The 18,149-nt window shown below is 44.8% G+C and overlaps 1 protein-coding gene across 7 annotated transcripts in view; it reads right to left on the bottom strand.

Moving 5' to 3' along the window:
• The window catches only part of RBM19 (RNA binding motif protein 19), a 124,185-nt gene that overhangs the window by 83,915 nt on the left and 22,121 nt on the right, over window positions 1-18,149 (bottom strand). For all 7 annotated transcript variants that reach the window (XR_015872560.1, XR_015872562.1, XR_015872561.1 and 4 more), the window contains exons 9-12: window positions 17,935-18,006; window positions 8,904-9,104; window positions 4,416-4,546; window positions 960-1,078 (exon numbers count right to left, since the gene is read on the bottom strand). Coding sequence is in view for 4 of the 7 variants with exons in the window: in XM_088457273.1 (XP_088313399.1) it covers window positions 960-1,078; window positions 4,416-4,546; window positions 8,904-9,104; window positions 17,935-18,006 (523 nt within the window). In the remaining 3 variants the exon portion in view is untranslated. The remainder of the gene's footprint in view (window positions 1-959; window positions 1,079-4,415; window positions 4,547-8,903; window positions 9,105-17,934; window positions 18,007-18,149) is intronic.

Raw genomic sequence — 18,149 nt, 5'->3', positions numbered from 1 at the left:
CACAGAGTTTAAAAGACAACTTCTCGATAAGTCAGGGATACATGGTCATAATTTACATAGTGCCTGCCTTGCAACAGGTCTCAAAGCACTTTACGTTTAGCTGGGGATAAGGCTCAGTCTCAGTTGCAATTCTGTATAATTATTCACACCAGTTCCTGCTACTTTGGACTGTACAGTCTAAGGGCCTGATTCAGAGCCACTCGTAAGCGGCAGCTCGTTCGCTCCGAGCGATGTTTGCCCAACTGCGCATGCGTACGGATCGTTATACGCATGCGCGAACCAGTCAGTGCGGTCGAAATTCATGTGCTCGCAAAATAGCGAATGCCTGCTAATTTGAGTGACAGAATGAGGCGTATGTGGGTGGTAACAGGGGAAGGTGCTTGAAAACGGGGAGTGGAAATCCGATCGCAGGCGTGCTTAAAGGTCAAAACGGGCGTTTTAAGGGAGTGCATAATTAATCCAGCAGCGTCATTGACCACGTCACTGGGTTATTTTTAACTCAGAACTGCTCGCAAAATAGTGGTTGAAAAAACCAACCACAAGAATAGCGAGCAGTTCATACGCTGGTCGATGTACTCGATTGATCTAATAAATAGCGGACATGACGTATGGTGCGAGCGGCCAGGGGGCGTATTTTCCAAATTTACGTTCGCATGTTTTGCTCGCTCGTTCAGACTTAGAGGCGTGAACAGACCGCAAAGTGCGAACGGTTCATTTGAATAGCCACCCCTTTTTAGAAAACGAACGACCGCAAATAGCGAGCGGCTCTGAATGAGGGCCTAAATTCCTTAACAAACACACACAAACAGAACCCATGAATGTAGTACTGTGAAGAAGCAATGCTGACTATTGTGCATACATGACAAAAAGCATTGTTTAATTCCTCGTCATGAGAGTTTAGAAACAATAAAGTCGAGCTGGTCATCTCATTTCTATGTCTCCTGATTTACAGGTAGTACCTGGAACTGTTGGCTTTGTTCTTTAAAGCTTTTTGTTTCTTATATCCAGAAGAATCTGCTCCCACTTCATCTTCCTCTTCCTTCTTTACAGTGGAGGGAAGAACATGCAGCATACGGCCCTAGAGAGAGTCACAATTACACTTGTTATTAACATAGAGAATCATAGTATCCTTTGAATAAATGGCAAATCTCCATGTGAAGATAAATATAGGCATGGAAGCGGTTCTGCTGGTGTATGATATACCCCCCTACCTCCCCCCCCCAAAAAAAATAATCTCCTAGTTCATACTGACAGAAAACTAATAATGCTTAAAACTTTTCTACAAAAAATAATGCATAAAAATTTTAAAAAGGAGTTATATAGGTACAAATATTTTATGTGAAAAATATAAAAATGTCATAATATATTAAATTATTGCCCACTTTATTATTTAATCCCCCTTTTCCCCCAGAACATCTTGAATTCTTTATGCTGTATTGGATTATGGTCTGGGGACTCCGGAAGCCAATTAAGCACACTGGATATATTGTCATGTTTGTGGAGCCAGCTTGAGATGAGGTGTACTTTGTGTGATGGTGCGTTTTCCTGCTGGAAGCAGCCATAAAAAGATGGCTGGGTATGCCCATGTTTTTAAACAATGCTCAATTGAAATCAATAGGTGCCAAAAAACATTACCCACACCATTAAACCACCACCACCAGCCTGTTCCGTTGATAAAAGGCAGGATGGATCCATGGATTGATATTGTGTAAGCCATATTCTGACCGTACCATCTGTGTTTTGCAACCAAAATCAGCATGTGTGACCAGGTGACATTTTACCATTCTTATTTTAACAAACCTCTGTCCTCTCTCATTAACAAAGCATTTTCACCCAGAGAACAGACGCTCACTGGATGTATTTGTTTTGAGCACCATTTTCTGTAAACACTACAGATTGATGTGTGTCACGGTTTCTTTAGCTCCGTACACACGGAGCAATCAGACAGATCAGACAACGATAAAGATATCGTTGTCTGATCGTCTTGCATGTGTTGGATGTTCAAAATCGAACATCCAGCACATGCACCAACCACCAAACAACTATAACGACCTGTGATCGACGATCGCGGGTCCCTATATCGTGGGTGCCTGCATGCACGGACAATGGTCAATATCAATTATCCGTGCCCGCGCATTGACCATCATTTGGGGGTTGGAAGGGCCCAAAAACAGGACGATATGAACGATAACGATATATGATCAATATCATTATCGTTCTTATCGTCCTGCTATATCTGACCGCGTGTACGCACCATAACATACACAAACCACCCCATGTGGCTCCAACTATCATTCCATGGTCAAAGTCACATAGATCACATTTCTTCCTCATTCTGGTGTTCAGTCTGAACAACAACAACCTCTTCAATGCTTTTATGCATTGAGTTCCTACCAAAAGTTTGGCTGGTTACATATTTCATTAACTAGCAGGTGTATCTAGTACAATGGCAGCTGAGTGCATGAGAATGGATAGCTTTATAGAATAACCCTAGGACATGAGATGGTAGAATGTGATGTTTTAGGTTTACAACTCGCCAGTGGTCTTTAACTACACTATTGCTGCAGGCTCAAATTTAGTTTCCCCCCCACAGTACTTATTTGTCCATGCTCAATACATGTAATACCCCTTTTCACCTGGCCAAAATACCCAGGTTTTTGCAGTGTCAACCTGGGTAGCGGCTCAGTAGAAAAGGTTTCTAGGAAAAAAGGAGAGTTTCCGGCCACCGGCACGTTACGGTTTTCACCCCATCCCCGCTTCACACGGGGAGGCTGTAATCACTCCCTCCCCGGTGACAGCTGTCAGACAGCTTCCAAGAGACCACCCCCGCCACCAACCACCCGGAAGGACCTACTCCCCTGGTCATCGGTCCACTGGTGTTCAGGGGAGAGATAGAGTTTCCGGCGTTTGGTGATGACATCATCACCAAGCGCCAGCACTGAACCCGAGTGTGAATGGCGCAGACCCGGGATATTCCCGGGTCGGCGCCACAGTGGAAATGGGGTAAGTACCGGGTCTGACCCGGCTTGGAACAGTGTTCCAAATCCCGGGTCAGACCCAGGATTTTTGGTGGAAAAGGGGTTATAGTCTACCTTCATTGTCTGGCTACTTGTAAGAGGCAGCTTATAATGATTGTGTCAGTCACTGACCATTCACCACACACCTCCTGCAGAACCAGTGTATTGTGTGCTGGTTACAGACAGCAGTGGAGAACTTGAACCCTGGTTAAAAGTGACATATGCTGCAGATATACAAACTCAATAATTTTTCACATTAACCAGTGGTTCCCAAACTTTTTTTGAATCACAGCACGCTAGAGCAGGCCTGGCCAACCTGCGGCTCTCCAGCTGTTCTGAAGCTATAAGTCCCAGCACGCCTTGCCACAGTTTTGCTATTAGGGAATGCTAAAATTCTGTAAAGGCATGCTGGGCCTTGTAGTTTCACAACAGCTGGAGAGCCACAGGTTGGCCAGGCCTGCCCTAGAGTATAAGCATTTTTTCCACGGCACACCTAAGCCAAAAGTTTCTTATTGAGAAATTCAGACAAAAATTAAATGAAGTAAATTGTGCTTCTATGGTTCAGTTATGTGGTGGTGCTTCTTTTTGTCCACATATTCTTTGCTTGGCAGCCATTATCACTGGTTTTGCCTATCACACTGACTAAAATTAATTTTATTTGGTACTGGACCACCAACCCAAGACACCCATGCAAGTGCCCTGAGGCACCCCAGGGTGCCACGGCACACAGTTTAGGAACCACTGACAAAACATATAAATTATGCTTCCTACTGCTAAATATAAACTTAATTTCCTGGCTTCAGCAAAGTACACATATCAACACAACTAAAATTAAATTTTCAGGGCAAAGTAGAAGTACATTTTTCAGAGCCTAAGATGCACTGCAAAATGTATATTGATTTAAACAAGTTACCAAACTGCCCCCTCCCCCCAAAAAAATCGTTTTCAAAACCAAAATGTCAAGACTTAGTTTTGAAAGTTCAGTTTACTGTATTTCATCATTATCAAAGCGCCAGACAGGCATGAAAGTAAAAAAAAAAAAAACACAAAACAGTACAAATAAGACATAACTTACAGGCTGGTCAAGTTATGTAACTTCTAAGAGCAGGTACAATCATACAGTATAGAGCATGTGCGCATGGCCAAATACAGAAGGTGTAGCCACCTCCCTCCCGTGACAAAAAAACAGCATTTCTCCTCCTCCACAGCTTGTCCGGCCTATTAGACAACGCCAGGTCCAGTTAATTAATACCAGCTCAATGAAAATGGAAAGGAGGCCTTTACACTTAGCTGTGAGCATACTGTTAGTTGTTCTGATAGTGACCCATTTACGCACAGAAACTAAATTTTAAAATTGATAAATTATGACATTTGCCATGCATCCAGTAAGCTGCCCACCTGGAAAATCTGTCCATCAACATCTGCATAGGCTTTAACAGCATGCTCTGCGATGAGGAATGTGACAAAGGCAAAACCCTTAGGCTTCTTTGTCAGTTTGTCAATTGGAAAATGTATCTCAGAGAGAGGGCCTAAACGTGAGGAAGACAAGAAGTGAGTTGACGAATCTGCAGGATCAGAATAGGATTAGCAGTAAGTAATAAATAATATGTAGCTCAGAGTCTTCTCTTATACATACGATAATATAATGTGACCCCATTTACCTCCCCCATCCCATCACATGCCTCCAGTATAATTCCCACGCACCCTGCATGTTTTTCTTTTTATTCATTTTATATAAACAATTGGCTTCATCCACGGCAATCAAACATCTGTGGTGCCAGTGGTATGTGACCACACCATTTAAATTGAAAAAAATCATACAAACTCAGCACTCACTATATTCCAAACTGTACTTTTAATTCCAAAGTATTGCAATAATTTGTCAAGGTGACCAACCACGTCATGGTCTTCCCATTCTGGTCAGTCCTGTCACTGACTCAACTATATGAGCATTTGGCTCCAGGTATCACAGATTTGAAATGCACATTATGCTTCTTCAATGAAGGGTTGTTTGTAATCAGTGCATACACATGCCAGGTTTCCTTACTTAAGAGTCACTACAAGTCTGTAAGCCTTGGCTGTAGTGCATATTATTAGAAGTGCATAAATTAAAAGTACAGATTAAACATAATTCCAGCGTTAAACCGAAGTCAAACAGAAGGAGAACACCAACTTCAAACTCTCCAAAAACCTAAACAACATTTGGACAAAGCAGAATACAGATATGTGAGTTTGAAATCTCTTCATTAAAAACACCTGCTTTCTGCATAATCTGAACATTCATCACTGGATTCTGTTTGCTCACTGCAAGGACGTAACACTTCACTTGCTAATATTTGTGCCTGCTCTCTGGTTTTCACAAACATCACAAAGCATACTGTATCTGTGCCAATGTCATTTTACCGCTTAGAAATAATGTTTTTCTACCTTAGCTCTTGGCCTAGCCTCGCGTCATCTATCTACTAACAGTCTACTTTAATATTCAATATTTCCACCCATTAAAGCTCTACTTTCACTCAGCCCAATAATAAAAACGTTTGTTATTACACCTTATACACCTTTTCCTCCACTGTACTTTCACTTGCTTCTCTGCTAATCTCATTCAGTTTTTCTTACATTCATACTTTATTCCTACTTCCAGGTTTCCACCCCCTATTTACCTCAGCCATAGCATGACCATGTTTTCTTCCACTTCATCCTTCACTCAGTGACTACCTAATCCTCTGTTCGGCCCCTGCTTCCACCTTTCTCCTTTTCCCCCTTGTCTCCTTCACTACCTCCTCCACTGTCTGCCTGCTTCCCCCTCCTCTCCCAATACTCCACTTTTGTTCTCTACTACCCCACCATGGTCCTACTACCGCCACCGCTAATCCCTCCTCCCACCCTCCTCTCCCTGCTACCTCACCCCACCTCCGTCCACATTTAAACTCTCTCCCTGCCCACCTCCTAAAGGTTCCCTTCCTAGCACTAGTGCCCACACAATCTCTCCACTCTATTCATCTCTGTCCCCCCAATCAATCTCATCTCCTTGTTACAGCAACCCTGATAATATCATTCACATCTCTCCCACAAAGACTGTCCCTCTATCCTGTGCCCTCTGGAATGCCAGATCGGTCTGTAATAAACTGGTTCCTACCCATGACCTTTTCATCTCCAACTCCTTGCATCTCCTAGCCATTACTGAAACCTGAATTTCACACAGAGGAGAAAAAGGTGCAGGAGAAGTGGTGTCAGAACACCACTTCTCCTGCAGCTTTTTCTCCTCTGTGGGCCTCACCTTCTCCCACACCCCCCGGCCTGCGGGTCACCATGGTGGTGGTGTTGGGGTCCTTCTATACCCCGGTTACTCCTACCATACCCTCTGAAACATCCCTTACATTCTCTAAATTTGAGGTTCATGCTATACACCTATTCCAAACACCTTCGAGTAGCTGCAATTTACCGTCCCCCTGGCCTGCCCTCTAAATTCCTTGACAACTTTGCTTCTTGGCTCCCTCACTGCTCTCCTCAGACCTTCCCTCCATTATCCTAGGTGACTTTGTATGATTTTTATTTAAATGGCATGTGTATGCACTGATTACAAACAACCCTCCATTGAAGAAGCATAATGTGCATTTAAAATCTATGTGATACCTGGAGCCAAATGCTCATATAGTTGAGAGTCAGTGACAGGACTGAGCAGAATGGGAAGACCATGACGTGGTTGGTCACCTTGACAAATTATTGCAATACTTTGGAATTAAAAGCACAGTTTGGAATATAGTGAGTGCTGAGTTTGTATGATTTTTTCAATTTAAATGGTGTGGTCACATACCACTGGCACCACAGATGTTTGAGTGCCGTGGATTAAAGCCAAATTGTTTATGTAAAATTTTTGTGGTCACACTTTCTCTTGCACCCCAAGTTCCTATATGCAAGTCACATTTTGTCAGCTTATCCCCCAGGTGTCATTAGTTAGTATGCTTGGGTGTGGGTCTGTCTCTGTAAGATAGTGAGCCAGCACTTAAACCCATTGAAGAAGCATAATGTGCATTTAAAATCTATGTGATACCTGGAGCCAAATGTCCATATTTTTGAGAGTTAGTGTAGGGACTGACCAGAATGGGAAGACCGTGACGTGGTTGGTCAGCTTGACAAACTATTGCAATACTTTGGAACTAACATGGAATTAAAAGTACAGTTTGGAATATAATGGTGAGTGCTGAGTTTGGATCGTTTTATTATTATATATAAAACATGTACCACAAATTATTATATACAGCTGGATCAGGTCTCTGTTGCTACCAAATAAAAACAAAATTATGAAAAATCTACCCAACCACATATAGCAGAATCTTTAAATTACATCTTCTACTATAGCACAATGGTGAACAACTTGTGGTGCATAAGCCTTTATCTATGGCCTCCAGCCAGTTATTCAAAATCTCTGCTTTGTTATAAAGCAGAGAACACAACTGAAAGGGAGGTCATGCAGCACAACCAATCAGACAAGTAGGAGCACAGTGTATTCCACGCAACCACTTACCCTCCTTCCGCCATAGCTTCAAGCTGTGAAGGGGAGACAATTTTAAGCCAAAAACTTAACCAGTGATTGGGGGCTTTATAGAGAAGTAAGTGGCATTTTGGGATGAGTGATGTGGGGGTGCACAGCTTGTTTTTCTATTAATGAAATTAAGAGTAATGTGTGGCCTTTTTTGAAGGTTGGAGCCCTTAAGGCATATCAGGTTTTTACATAACTGCCATAGCAGAATCCCTATGGCTGATCTCTCATTATAGTACCATCTTGGTGGTAAACCTAATACTTTTAGCAGCAAACTTTTCGTAGGATTTAATGCACCACATTTATACAATTGAAGAAATTATTTAATTTGCAGCATTATTTATTCACTTCTCACAAAGGAGAGATGTGGAGTCTCCATGCTGTATTTTATAGTGATAAACGGACACATACACGCTTAAGTGTCTTGACAAAAAAGCAGTATTTCCCTCACGTTTACCACCGGTCCGGGAACCCGATGTCAATGACAAAATGTTGGTCCAATATTGGTCCTGGCCCTTCAATCACTACACAAACTGAAGTGAATGCTCTATGCTGAGGTTGGAAACACCAACATAGGTAACCCAGAATTGCCATGAAGTGACATAACTGTGGATTATTATATAGGAAGGAAAGACCATGTAAGTGCATGAGAGACCTTAAGCAAAGAAGCACTGATAAGACACATGCTGAAATGGATGCAATTTCTATATTGAATATTATTAGATCCAAATTACAATAGATCTAATAGTGAACTTAATTCATAGAACAGAAATGAAATTCGAGGTGCATTTATAAACCTAGGAAGATGCTGCTTTGAGGTCTCATTTGCTCTAGAACCAACAGTTTCACCACAATCTATTTCTGCAGATCAACTTCCTTTTCAGATGCCATATAAGTAAACAAGTTTTTGTCAATGGTGTAGCTCACAGTAGGAAATCCAGAAATATAAACACTACTATAAACATTTCATAGTACAGCGTGCTGTATTTTTCGTATGTTAATGTATAATTTTTTGCAAATACATAGCTAGACCAAGAGTTAAAAAAACAAAACGAGACACTCCCCTCTATGGTCCTACAACTATAATTAGACCTGGAGTAAAGTACACGTGGCAAGCCTACCTATACACTCACAATGCACAATGACAATTCACTTTAATGGTCTGGATTTCTGGGAAGTTATACTCAAAATGTATATGAAAGGGTTAAATAGTATGTATCATTGCCAGAAATACATCTAAATTTACTTTTTATGAGAAAAAAAAACAGCTAAAATAGAATTTTTGATGTGATCGTAAACTACATTCTTAAGTATTCTTCAAATAAATATTCTATTATTATTTTTACCGTATTTGGAGAATAGCGTCTCTAAGTCAGCCTCCGTACAGCTATATGACAAGTTTCTGATAAAGAGTCTTCCAGAATCTGACAAGTCTTCTTGTAACTCAGAATCATTCGCCCGCTGTTCCCATGGTCTATTTTGTGCCTTTGATGAGAGATGTGGTTCCTTGGCTTGCTCAACTTGGAACACCTCAATGTATCTCTTACCTGTAATGGTATACATAATAGTAACATTGTCCACTTTCGTACATTCTCACTGTGACTGTAGGGGAATCAGTTACTTGCATATACAGAAACGCATACATATTACTCTGATTCTTAAGTGCAGTGGTCCAAGAGAATCTTTTTGTACGTTTATAGAATTACATATACGTATATCCACTATATTGACAAAAGTATTTGGCCACACCTGTTAATTATTGAATTGAGGTGTTTCAGTCAGACCTGTTGCCACAGGTGTATAAAAAACAAGTACCTAGCCATGCACTCTCCATTTGCAAACGTTTGTGATACAAAAAGAGGATTTTTGGTACTTACCGTTGAATCCTTTTCTCTGAGTCAGGCTGGGGGACACTGGATCATGGGTTGTAGGTGGGAAGGTGTGGATTTGGCACTAAACACTGAAATCTATAACTCCTCCCCTCTGCAACCCCTGACTTCAGTACAACTTAAAAAGTGACTGGTAAGGAGAAGCAATACTCAGTGACACGGTCACATCGAAAAATAACAAAACTGACGGTCAATTAGGACACATAAACTTAACTCATACTCAATACGACTGAGTGTGAGGGAGGGAACACAGTGTCCCCCAGCCTGACTCAGAGAAAAGGATTCAACGGTAAGTACCAAAAATCCTCTTTTCTCTTTCCTCAAGACTAGGGGACATTGGACCATGGGACGTTCAAAAGCTGCCCCCAAGGGAGGGAACTCTCAGGTTGCCTGACCGGAGAACTGTACGTCCAAAATGGGTGTCACTGGAGGCAAAAATATGAAACCTGCAGAGCCGCGCAAAAGTGTGGACAGAGGACCAGGTAGCTGCACGACAAACTTGTTCAGCTAAGGGCCCGTGACGCGCCGCCCAGGAGGCTGCCACAGCCCAAGTGGAATGAGCAGACACCTTGGTTGGTGCCGGGCACCCCGCATCAGAATAAGTCTTTGAGATAACTGAGCGGAGCAATGGTCTGCTTCGTGGCAGGCCAGCCACGTACGTGGGCGTCATAGAGGACCAATAGAGAGTCCATCCGATGTAAGTCCGAAGTTCTGTCGAAGTAAATTCGCAGGGCCTGGACGACATCCAACAGCGACAGATCGTCTTGGTCCCCTGAAGACTGTGAAGGTGAGAAAACAAAAAAAAACCTATTTCCTGGTTCAAGTTGAAAGATGAAACCACTTTCGGCTGAAAAGAAGGAATCGTTCTAAGAACAGCCCTGTCGTCATGGAAAACAAGAAAAGGTGGTTTGCAAGACAAAGCCCCCAACTCAGAGACCCGCCGCACCAATGGCCATGAGAAAAACCTCTTTCCACGTGACGAACCGAAGGTCCACAGATTCCAATGGCTCAAACGGAGCCTGCTTAAGAGCCGAAAGAACCAGGGGCAAATCCCATGGCGCTACTGGCGGCTGAAACGGAGGCTGCAATCGCAAGACCCCCTGCAAAAAAGTCCGCACCTCTGGGAGGAGAGCCAGACATTGCTGAATGTAAATGGACAGAGACGAAATCTGTATTTTCAAAGATTGAAGCCGTAAACCGGCTTCTAAACCACCTTGCACAAACGCTAACAGCCTTGGAAGCCAAAACAGGGCAGTATGCTCTCTGCGCCGCTCACAACACACAAGATATAAGTTTTCCAAACTCTGATAGTTCCGCGCAGAAACCTGCTTCCGCGCCCGGAGCATGGTCCCGATGACTGAAGGGAAAAACCCCTTAGCCTTTAAAAGCTCGGTCTCAACAACCAGGTCGTTAAAGCCAATTTAGGTAGGTCCTCGTGGCAGAATGGCCCCTGCAGAAGAAGAGCTGGTCGCAACGGAAGCCACCAACCTGGGCCTGCGGCTAGCTTGTGGATCGTGGCGAACCATAACCGGTGCGGCCAGTTTGAAGCCACTAGGATGACAAACCTGCTGCTCCCTGACTCGACGGAGTACTCTCGGTAACATGGGAATTAGAGGAAAGATGTAGGCCAGACGGAAGTTCCAGGGAACCGTCATGGCATCCACTGCGAATGCCCAAGGATCTCTGGATCTCGCACAAAATCGAGGGACCTTGCAATTGTAGCGAGACGCCATCAGGTCCACCTCCGGCAGCCCCCACCTCTGGACCAACTGCTGGAAAACCTCAGGGTGGAGAGACCACTCCAGTGGCAGGAAAGTGGTCCTACTGAGGTAGTCCGCCTCCCAATTCTCTACCCCCGGAATAAAGACCGCTGAAATCGCTGGGACAATTGTCTCCGCCCAAGTAAGAATGAGACTTGCCTCTGCCATGGCAAGTGTGCTTTTGCTTCCGCCCTGGTGGTTTACATACGCCACTGCCTTGGCGTTGTCTGCTTGAATCCTCACTGGCCGGCCAGGAGGGCCTGGGCCCTGCACAGGGCCAGATGAATAGCCTGGCGCGCCAGCACATTTATTGAAAAACCTATCTCCGATGACAACTAGGTCCCCTGGAGACAAAGGTTCTCCGTCACCTCTCCCCAACCGCTGAGACTTGCGTCCGTGGTGACAATAATCCATCTGGGAGTAACCAGGGACCGACCCTGGAGAAGATGATCGGTAATCAGCTACCAGTGAAGTGACTGACGAGTGCTGTCTTACAGAACCAGCAACTGAGAGGAGAGGTCGTCTGAGTGGCCCGTCCTCTTCCGGAGAATCTCCCACTGGAGAATCCGTGAATGGAAGCGGCCGTACTAGATGGTCTCGAAGGTAGAGCCCATCGTACCCAGTAACTTCATGCCCAGCCAGACGGAAAGGCGAGGGGCAGACAACATTTTCCTGACTAAGTCCTGAAGGGCCCGGGCTTTGGGCTCAGGCAAGAAAACTCTGGGAGAACTGGTAATGAGCTCTCCCAGCTGTGAACCTGAGTAGAGAATGATGCCCTGCCCAAATCAGTATGTGGAGATATGCGTCTCTGATGTCGAGAGACGCCAAAAACTCGTTTTGCTGACATACACTGGATCACCGAGTGGAGCAATTCCATACGGAATCGATCCACCCATAGACTGGCATTCAAGGCTCGCAGATTTAATATCGGCCGATAAGTGTCATTGAGCTTTCGGACTAGGAACATGTTGAAGTAAACACCTCGCTTCTGTTGAGACTGTGGAACCTGAGCTATAACACACTCGGAACAGAGGGAGCTGATGGCCTGGTTCAAGGCCCGTCTCTTCTCCGGCTCCCTGGGCAATGCCGTGGCGAAGAAACACTGCGGCGGTGGCCCCCTTAGGTTGATTACAACGCCTCTCACCCAGGCATCTGCTCCCGAGGCTACCCACCGGTCCCAGAAAAGGAGGAGTCGGCCCCCCACCTTCTCTGAGACCGGATGGGCTGAGATCCTGTCAGGTACTCAGTTACTCGGGTGCTTTAGCACCGAGCACCTGAATGCACCGGAGAATCTATCCCGTGGCGCAGAACCCCTGCTGGGATAAAAGAGTCCTCGTGCCGCCTGACCTCTAACCGGTCCTCCCCCTCGAAAGGAAGAACGGAAAACCCAGAATCATGAGCCCTTTTGCCTCTGGGGCACCACAGGTAGGAAAGTGCTCTTTCCACCTGTTGCCTGGAATATGATAGTATCTAGTTCGGAGCCAAACAGGATGCCTCCGCCAAAAGGGAGAGATTCCAAAGTGCGTTTAGATTCGGTATCCGCCTCCCAGGCACAGAGTGCTCTGCGTGCTGCGACCGCCGTAGCCGAGACTCTAGAGGAAATCTGCGCCCCATCTTGTGCGGCCTCACATACATAATCTGCAGCCACACTAATCTGTTTCGCCTGTACTAGCAACTCTCCTCTGGATGAGTCACCGGAAAGGCCAGCCACTAATTTGTCAGCCCACTTCTCCATGGCCTTAGAGACCCATGCAGAAGCTAACAATGGGCAAATAACAACCCCAGAGCCCATAAAAATACTCCTAAGGCATCCTTCTAATCTTTTATCCAGCGGATCCTTAAGGGAAGCCGCCCCCTGGACCGGAAGAGCCGTGTGCTTGGCTAACCAAGCCACAGCCGCATCCACTCTTGGAGGCAGCTCCCACCTGGTGACATGCTCCTGTGGAAAAGGATAAAGGGCTGCAAACTTAAGAGGAGTGGCGTACTTGTTAGCCGGAAAACAAACGACCCTCTTACGCCTCCGCTTGAACGGCCCCTCCGCCGCTGCCGAGGCGTCAAGGTCCAGGCAGTCAAAAGACTGTCGCAACACCAAAATAAAGTTCTGCAGGCCCTGACTCAACGCGGACTCTGAACCTTCCTCTTTGGGTAGAACCTCCTCCCCTGGGAGTTCCCCCTCCTCGGGATCTGACTCCTCTAACAGGCCCCTGGATGGAGGAAGACATTTATGCGCAGTGCGCAGCTTAGAATCCTCAAAAAAGCGCCCCAAAAACGAAGATACCTTCCCGAACCTTGCCCCTATGCGTTGCATAGTAAGGACCCAAGGCGGGTGACCAACCCCCGCTACTGCGGGCGGTGCTGGTAAACTAGGGGCTGGCACTGCCTGAGCCTGTTTCTATCTGTGGCGGAGCTACATCACCACATTCAGAGAGCGAACAGTTCATAACCTGAGCCCAAGCAGGTTCTTCCGCAACTGGAGTGGCTCCCCATCCTGGCTGTGCACAAGTGGGCCCCAGCTGACAGTTCACACACAATGCCCCCGCATCCAGTTGTCCACATGGTAATTTTACCTGACAGTGGAGCCCTTTGCGGACTTTAACTTGTCCGTCATTTGAGCCCCCCTCTTCCTGCGCTACCCTGCTGCGGCAGGCAGCCCAGAAATAACAATAAAGATTTTATAAATAAATATGTCACATGCGGCAATGAATACTGCAAAAACTCCCAAACAGGCACAGAAAAGAATTGACAATAACTGTGAAATACTTGCACCCCGCAGAGGGAAAGGAGCTTGAGATTTCTCTGTCCTCCCTGCATGCTGGCCAGGCTTGTCCCACTATAAAGACAGGAACAGCCCATCAGCTTCCTGGAGTCTCCATTCTGCCGTTGGAGAGTGGGGGGAACCAGCAGTCCATGGCTCCTTCCCCCGCTATACTGAGCAAGCCCTAAGGCTTCTCCATCAAGTGCTACTCCCCTCAGTGGAGAAAGCACTTGGACTGACCCGTACTCACCTGCGGGTTGCCTGTAGTCGGCGCTCTCCCCACAGGAGCCGCCGACAAGAAGCCCGGCAACATAGGACCACGCTGATTACCTGCACCTCCACCAGGTACAACAGCGCGCTATCCCTGGGCCCAGACGGTCTCTTCAGAGACCGGAGTGTGTGGAAAAGGGGAAGCGCTCAGCTCCATCCCCCCCTTAGATGCAGCTCTCACCACCGCTATACACTCCAGCTCTCACCACCGCTATACACTCCAGCTGTGCGCTGCTACCAGCTGCTGTCTCAGGCTGCTAAAAGGCAGAGCCTGAGACAGAAACTAACGGGACCTAATCACAAATCTGAGAAGGTATTCATAATCTACCCAGATCCATTGGAACATGTAAGAAACCTTGAAGTACATCGATATCTGGTACTTGACCTGTCCCATGCAGATCTCAATTATTTCATCTTCAACTTGTCCACCAAACTAAGGTGTTGAGTGACTTGAGGTTCAATATGAGCTAAAAAGACCTGTTTGAATGCAAACTTCCCCTTTTCTTTTGGAATTATCAAACCTGTGGACATCAATGTGTTATTGGCTCTTCTATGGACTGACACTTTTTGTTATCACCAGGAAAACTAATCATGAAAAAACATCCGAATGGAACTCTGAGATCAGTAAATTATAAAAGATTTGTAATGCCCCCATCCTGACCCCAATAAAGATTACGGACCCCCATCTTACTCAAGGGGGTAGGTACAGATAATCTTTGCTGCAGTCGTGTCACACAGCCGAAAATGCAACTAAGGCATACAAGTGTCACATATCAAAGTAATCATCAGTCTCCAGGTACGCCCTAGTCTAGCAAAAAAAAAAAAAAGACTCCCGAGGCTAGCAGAGTTGCATGGGACCTGACTGCTCACTCATGCCAGGCACTGCAGACTGCATGGCATATTGAGGAAGGACACATCTGTAGACTGGCCATCATGCTGACTGTCTAAGGACTTGGTAACCAGTTTTTTAAAAGACCAAGGGGCCCATTTATCATTTAATTTTTGCGGTGTATTCCTCCAAGACACCCGTTTGATTATCCCCCAGATGTATTATGGAGGGATCACAGCAGATATCTGCTGCTGTCAATCCATTTCATCCAGCACCGCAACCCTCAAAGGTTTCTATAAGGGATGAGATGCTCTCATATTTACCAAGCACCGGTATGCAAAGCATTCCGGTTTGTCCCCGCAACGTACGTCAAAGGGAACGCACCCCCGACAATGGCCGACGCGCATGTCTGGTCAGTAGACCATGCATGCAAAGGAGTGAAGAGATCGCTGATGCGGTCACTTCAATCCCTGCACATCGCAGGCACAAGCTCCTTTCGCAGCCCTTGTCCCTGTGGGTGCTTTTTGTTACATCCGGGCGGGATGATCGCATCTTACAATGCAATCGTGGGCGCTAATATTGCGCCCAGATTGCAGTGAAAATGTGATCATTAATAAATGGGCCCCCAAAACGGTTTTCTCTAGAGGAGCAGTGATCTGATGTCTCAATGCTTGACTCTCTCTTACTAGTGGCACAAGAGGAGTAAAAGCAGGAAGGAATGCTTTCCACCCATCAGTTGGGTAATGATCTTATCCAAATTCTGGGTCAAATAAAACACCCAAAAAAAGAAAGGTAAAACTCAGCATCCACCTTCTTGGCCTTAAGTAAGAGGGTACAGCAAACTTAGAGAATCAAAGCTGAAATTCAGTCAAACAAATCAGCATCCAGAACCGCGATCCTTACATTTTCAGATGCCTGCCAGACATGGTCAATCATGGTCACTATTCCACACACAGGCCCCCAGGCTCTAAACCCTCCAATCCATATTAACCCAAGCAAAAGCGAAAATGGATCTCAAAGATGCACATGTTGCTACACAAGTAGACTTTAGAAAACTAAATTTTTTTGTCTCTAATACCTTTAATGGCTGCAGCATTCAGAAACAGAAGGGTGGTGGCCTTAGACAACGGAGCTATGGAAGCATTGACGTTAGGTGGAGTTTCACATTTTTATGTATACCCTTTTAAAAAGATATAAAGGGTATATAATCTGCTAATAACCTGAAACGTCCTTTCCGGAAATAAGCATCTAGCAAGATCATTATGAGTGTAGTATACATGAAGGTGTATGCAGTACACACAGCTCACAGCAAAACAATAGACAAAACAGTATACAGACAGGAATGCTGCCAGAAAGAGGGCTAAGGGAAGAGAGGAGTAGTATATGTATATATTTTCCTACTCCTATTACAGAGTGTAGTAATTTGGTGTATGTGCATGTGCGGTCCTGCTAGTTTGCTCTCTATATAGGATTTCCCTTTCGAAAGAAACAAACATCTATATTTAACTTTCCAGTCCACTCCTTAAGCAGTGGTAAAGGGCATCTTCTTTTTTCATTACTAGAACATGTGTCCATCAACGTAATTGTGTATGATGCCAATAGCATTAAAGATGAACTGACAACATCAATGCTATTGAAAATTCCAAAGCGTATTCAAGGACTATTCTTTCATAATGCACAAGCAAGGTCATCTACGACTGCTCTACTCCCTAACTTAAGCGCATAAAGTGAAGGTTAACAGTAACTCATTTTATTTCCTTAGCCTATGAGAATTTGCAAATTGTTGTCAGAAGTTTTTGTACCATATAGTGGCAGAAAGAAAGCAGATATTAGAGCTCTTGGTAACCTGCCTGTTTGCAGATTTCAGAACACTGGCATTAGGCCAATCTGTCTCTTTTCTGTCATTCTCTACAACAGACCAACAAATCTTATATTTCAGAACGATGAAAGTATTTTTATATACTCAAATCTTCTTAATGTAAAATAAAAATGTTACACATCTAAGCATTGCATTTAAAACATTAGGCAGAAATGGATAATCCTTTCAAATTATTTATAAACAAAAATGTTTATAGTCCCAATTCAAATCCATAGCAGTCGTGAGTCTACAATGATCTGCTACCAGACATTCCCTCATCACACAGAGCATAGGATTTTCTCTTAGGCGCAAGGTTACAGGTGGTAATAACATATAGTCCATCCTAGCACAGGATACTTAAATGAATAACTTCTTTTGGTATTCCATTAAAACAGTAAAGTTGGTTTCAATGTAATTCTTTAGTACGTTATGCGGTCGAATTCCCGGCAGTCTGGAAGCTGACGCTCCTATTACCGGCGCCGAAATCACGACTCTGTTCAGAAGCCCGGCGCAGTCAATCTGACCGCTGGGTACTGAAGATAAGTATCGGGGCGTTAGGAGAGGGGTTAGGTTCAGGCACCAAAGAGGGCGGGTTAGGGTAGGGAGAGGGGAAGGGTTAGCATACCGACCAACAAGTGTTGGTATGTTAACCCTTTCGAGATGCCGGCGTCGGGATTCTAACACCCAGGAACCCGAGCTCCGGCATCTCATACCGATTCCTTTAGTACATAGTAGGTTGTTTATGACAAGAAATGGCTATATGATCTCCTTATAACCAGGTAACCCAGCACTGCACATGTGAGACCATGTAGTCAGGTTAGAGCAGAACCAATTCTGATGAAGCAGGTAGATGACCCACAAAATGAGTCACAGGAGTTATGCTATCGGCCAACAATTTCTTATCAAAAAAAAAACTATTTACTAAGAAATGACACTGAAATCAATTTTTTATTTTTAATAATAGTGGAGGAGATGCGCAGATTCCTTATTCTAATCCTCCATTGCAGTCTACTCACCCATATAATCCTTGTTCTTTTTAAGAGCTTTATGTAACTCCTCTTCACTCTTGAAGTCCACAAATATATAACCTGGAAAGACAACAGGCGTAAAATAGCTAGGTGGGAAAAATTGTCTGTAACATACTTACCACTCATACATTATAGTACATCTTGAAGATGCCTTGGATCATTTTATGCATTGATAATGTTAGCTCCATGTTGGGCTAAATTTA

This window comes from Taudactylus pleione, unplaced genomic scaffold (assembly GCF_031769625.1).
Source record: "Taudactylus pleione unplaced genomic scaffold, aTauple2 ptg000749l, whole genome shotgun sequence".
NCBI lineage: Eukaryota > Metazoa > Chordata > Amphibia > Anura > Myobatrachidae > Taudactylus > Taudactylus pleione.
Note: the sequence above shows the minus strand (reverse complement) of the source record. Positions and strands in the feature narration are given on the sequence as shown.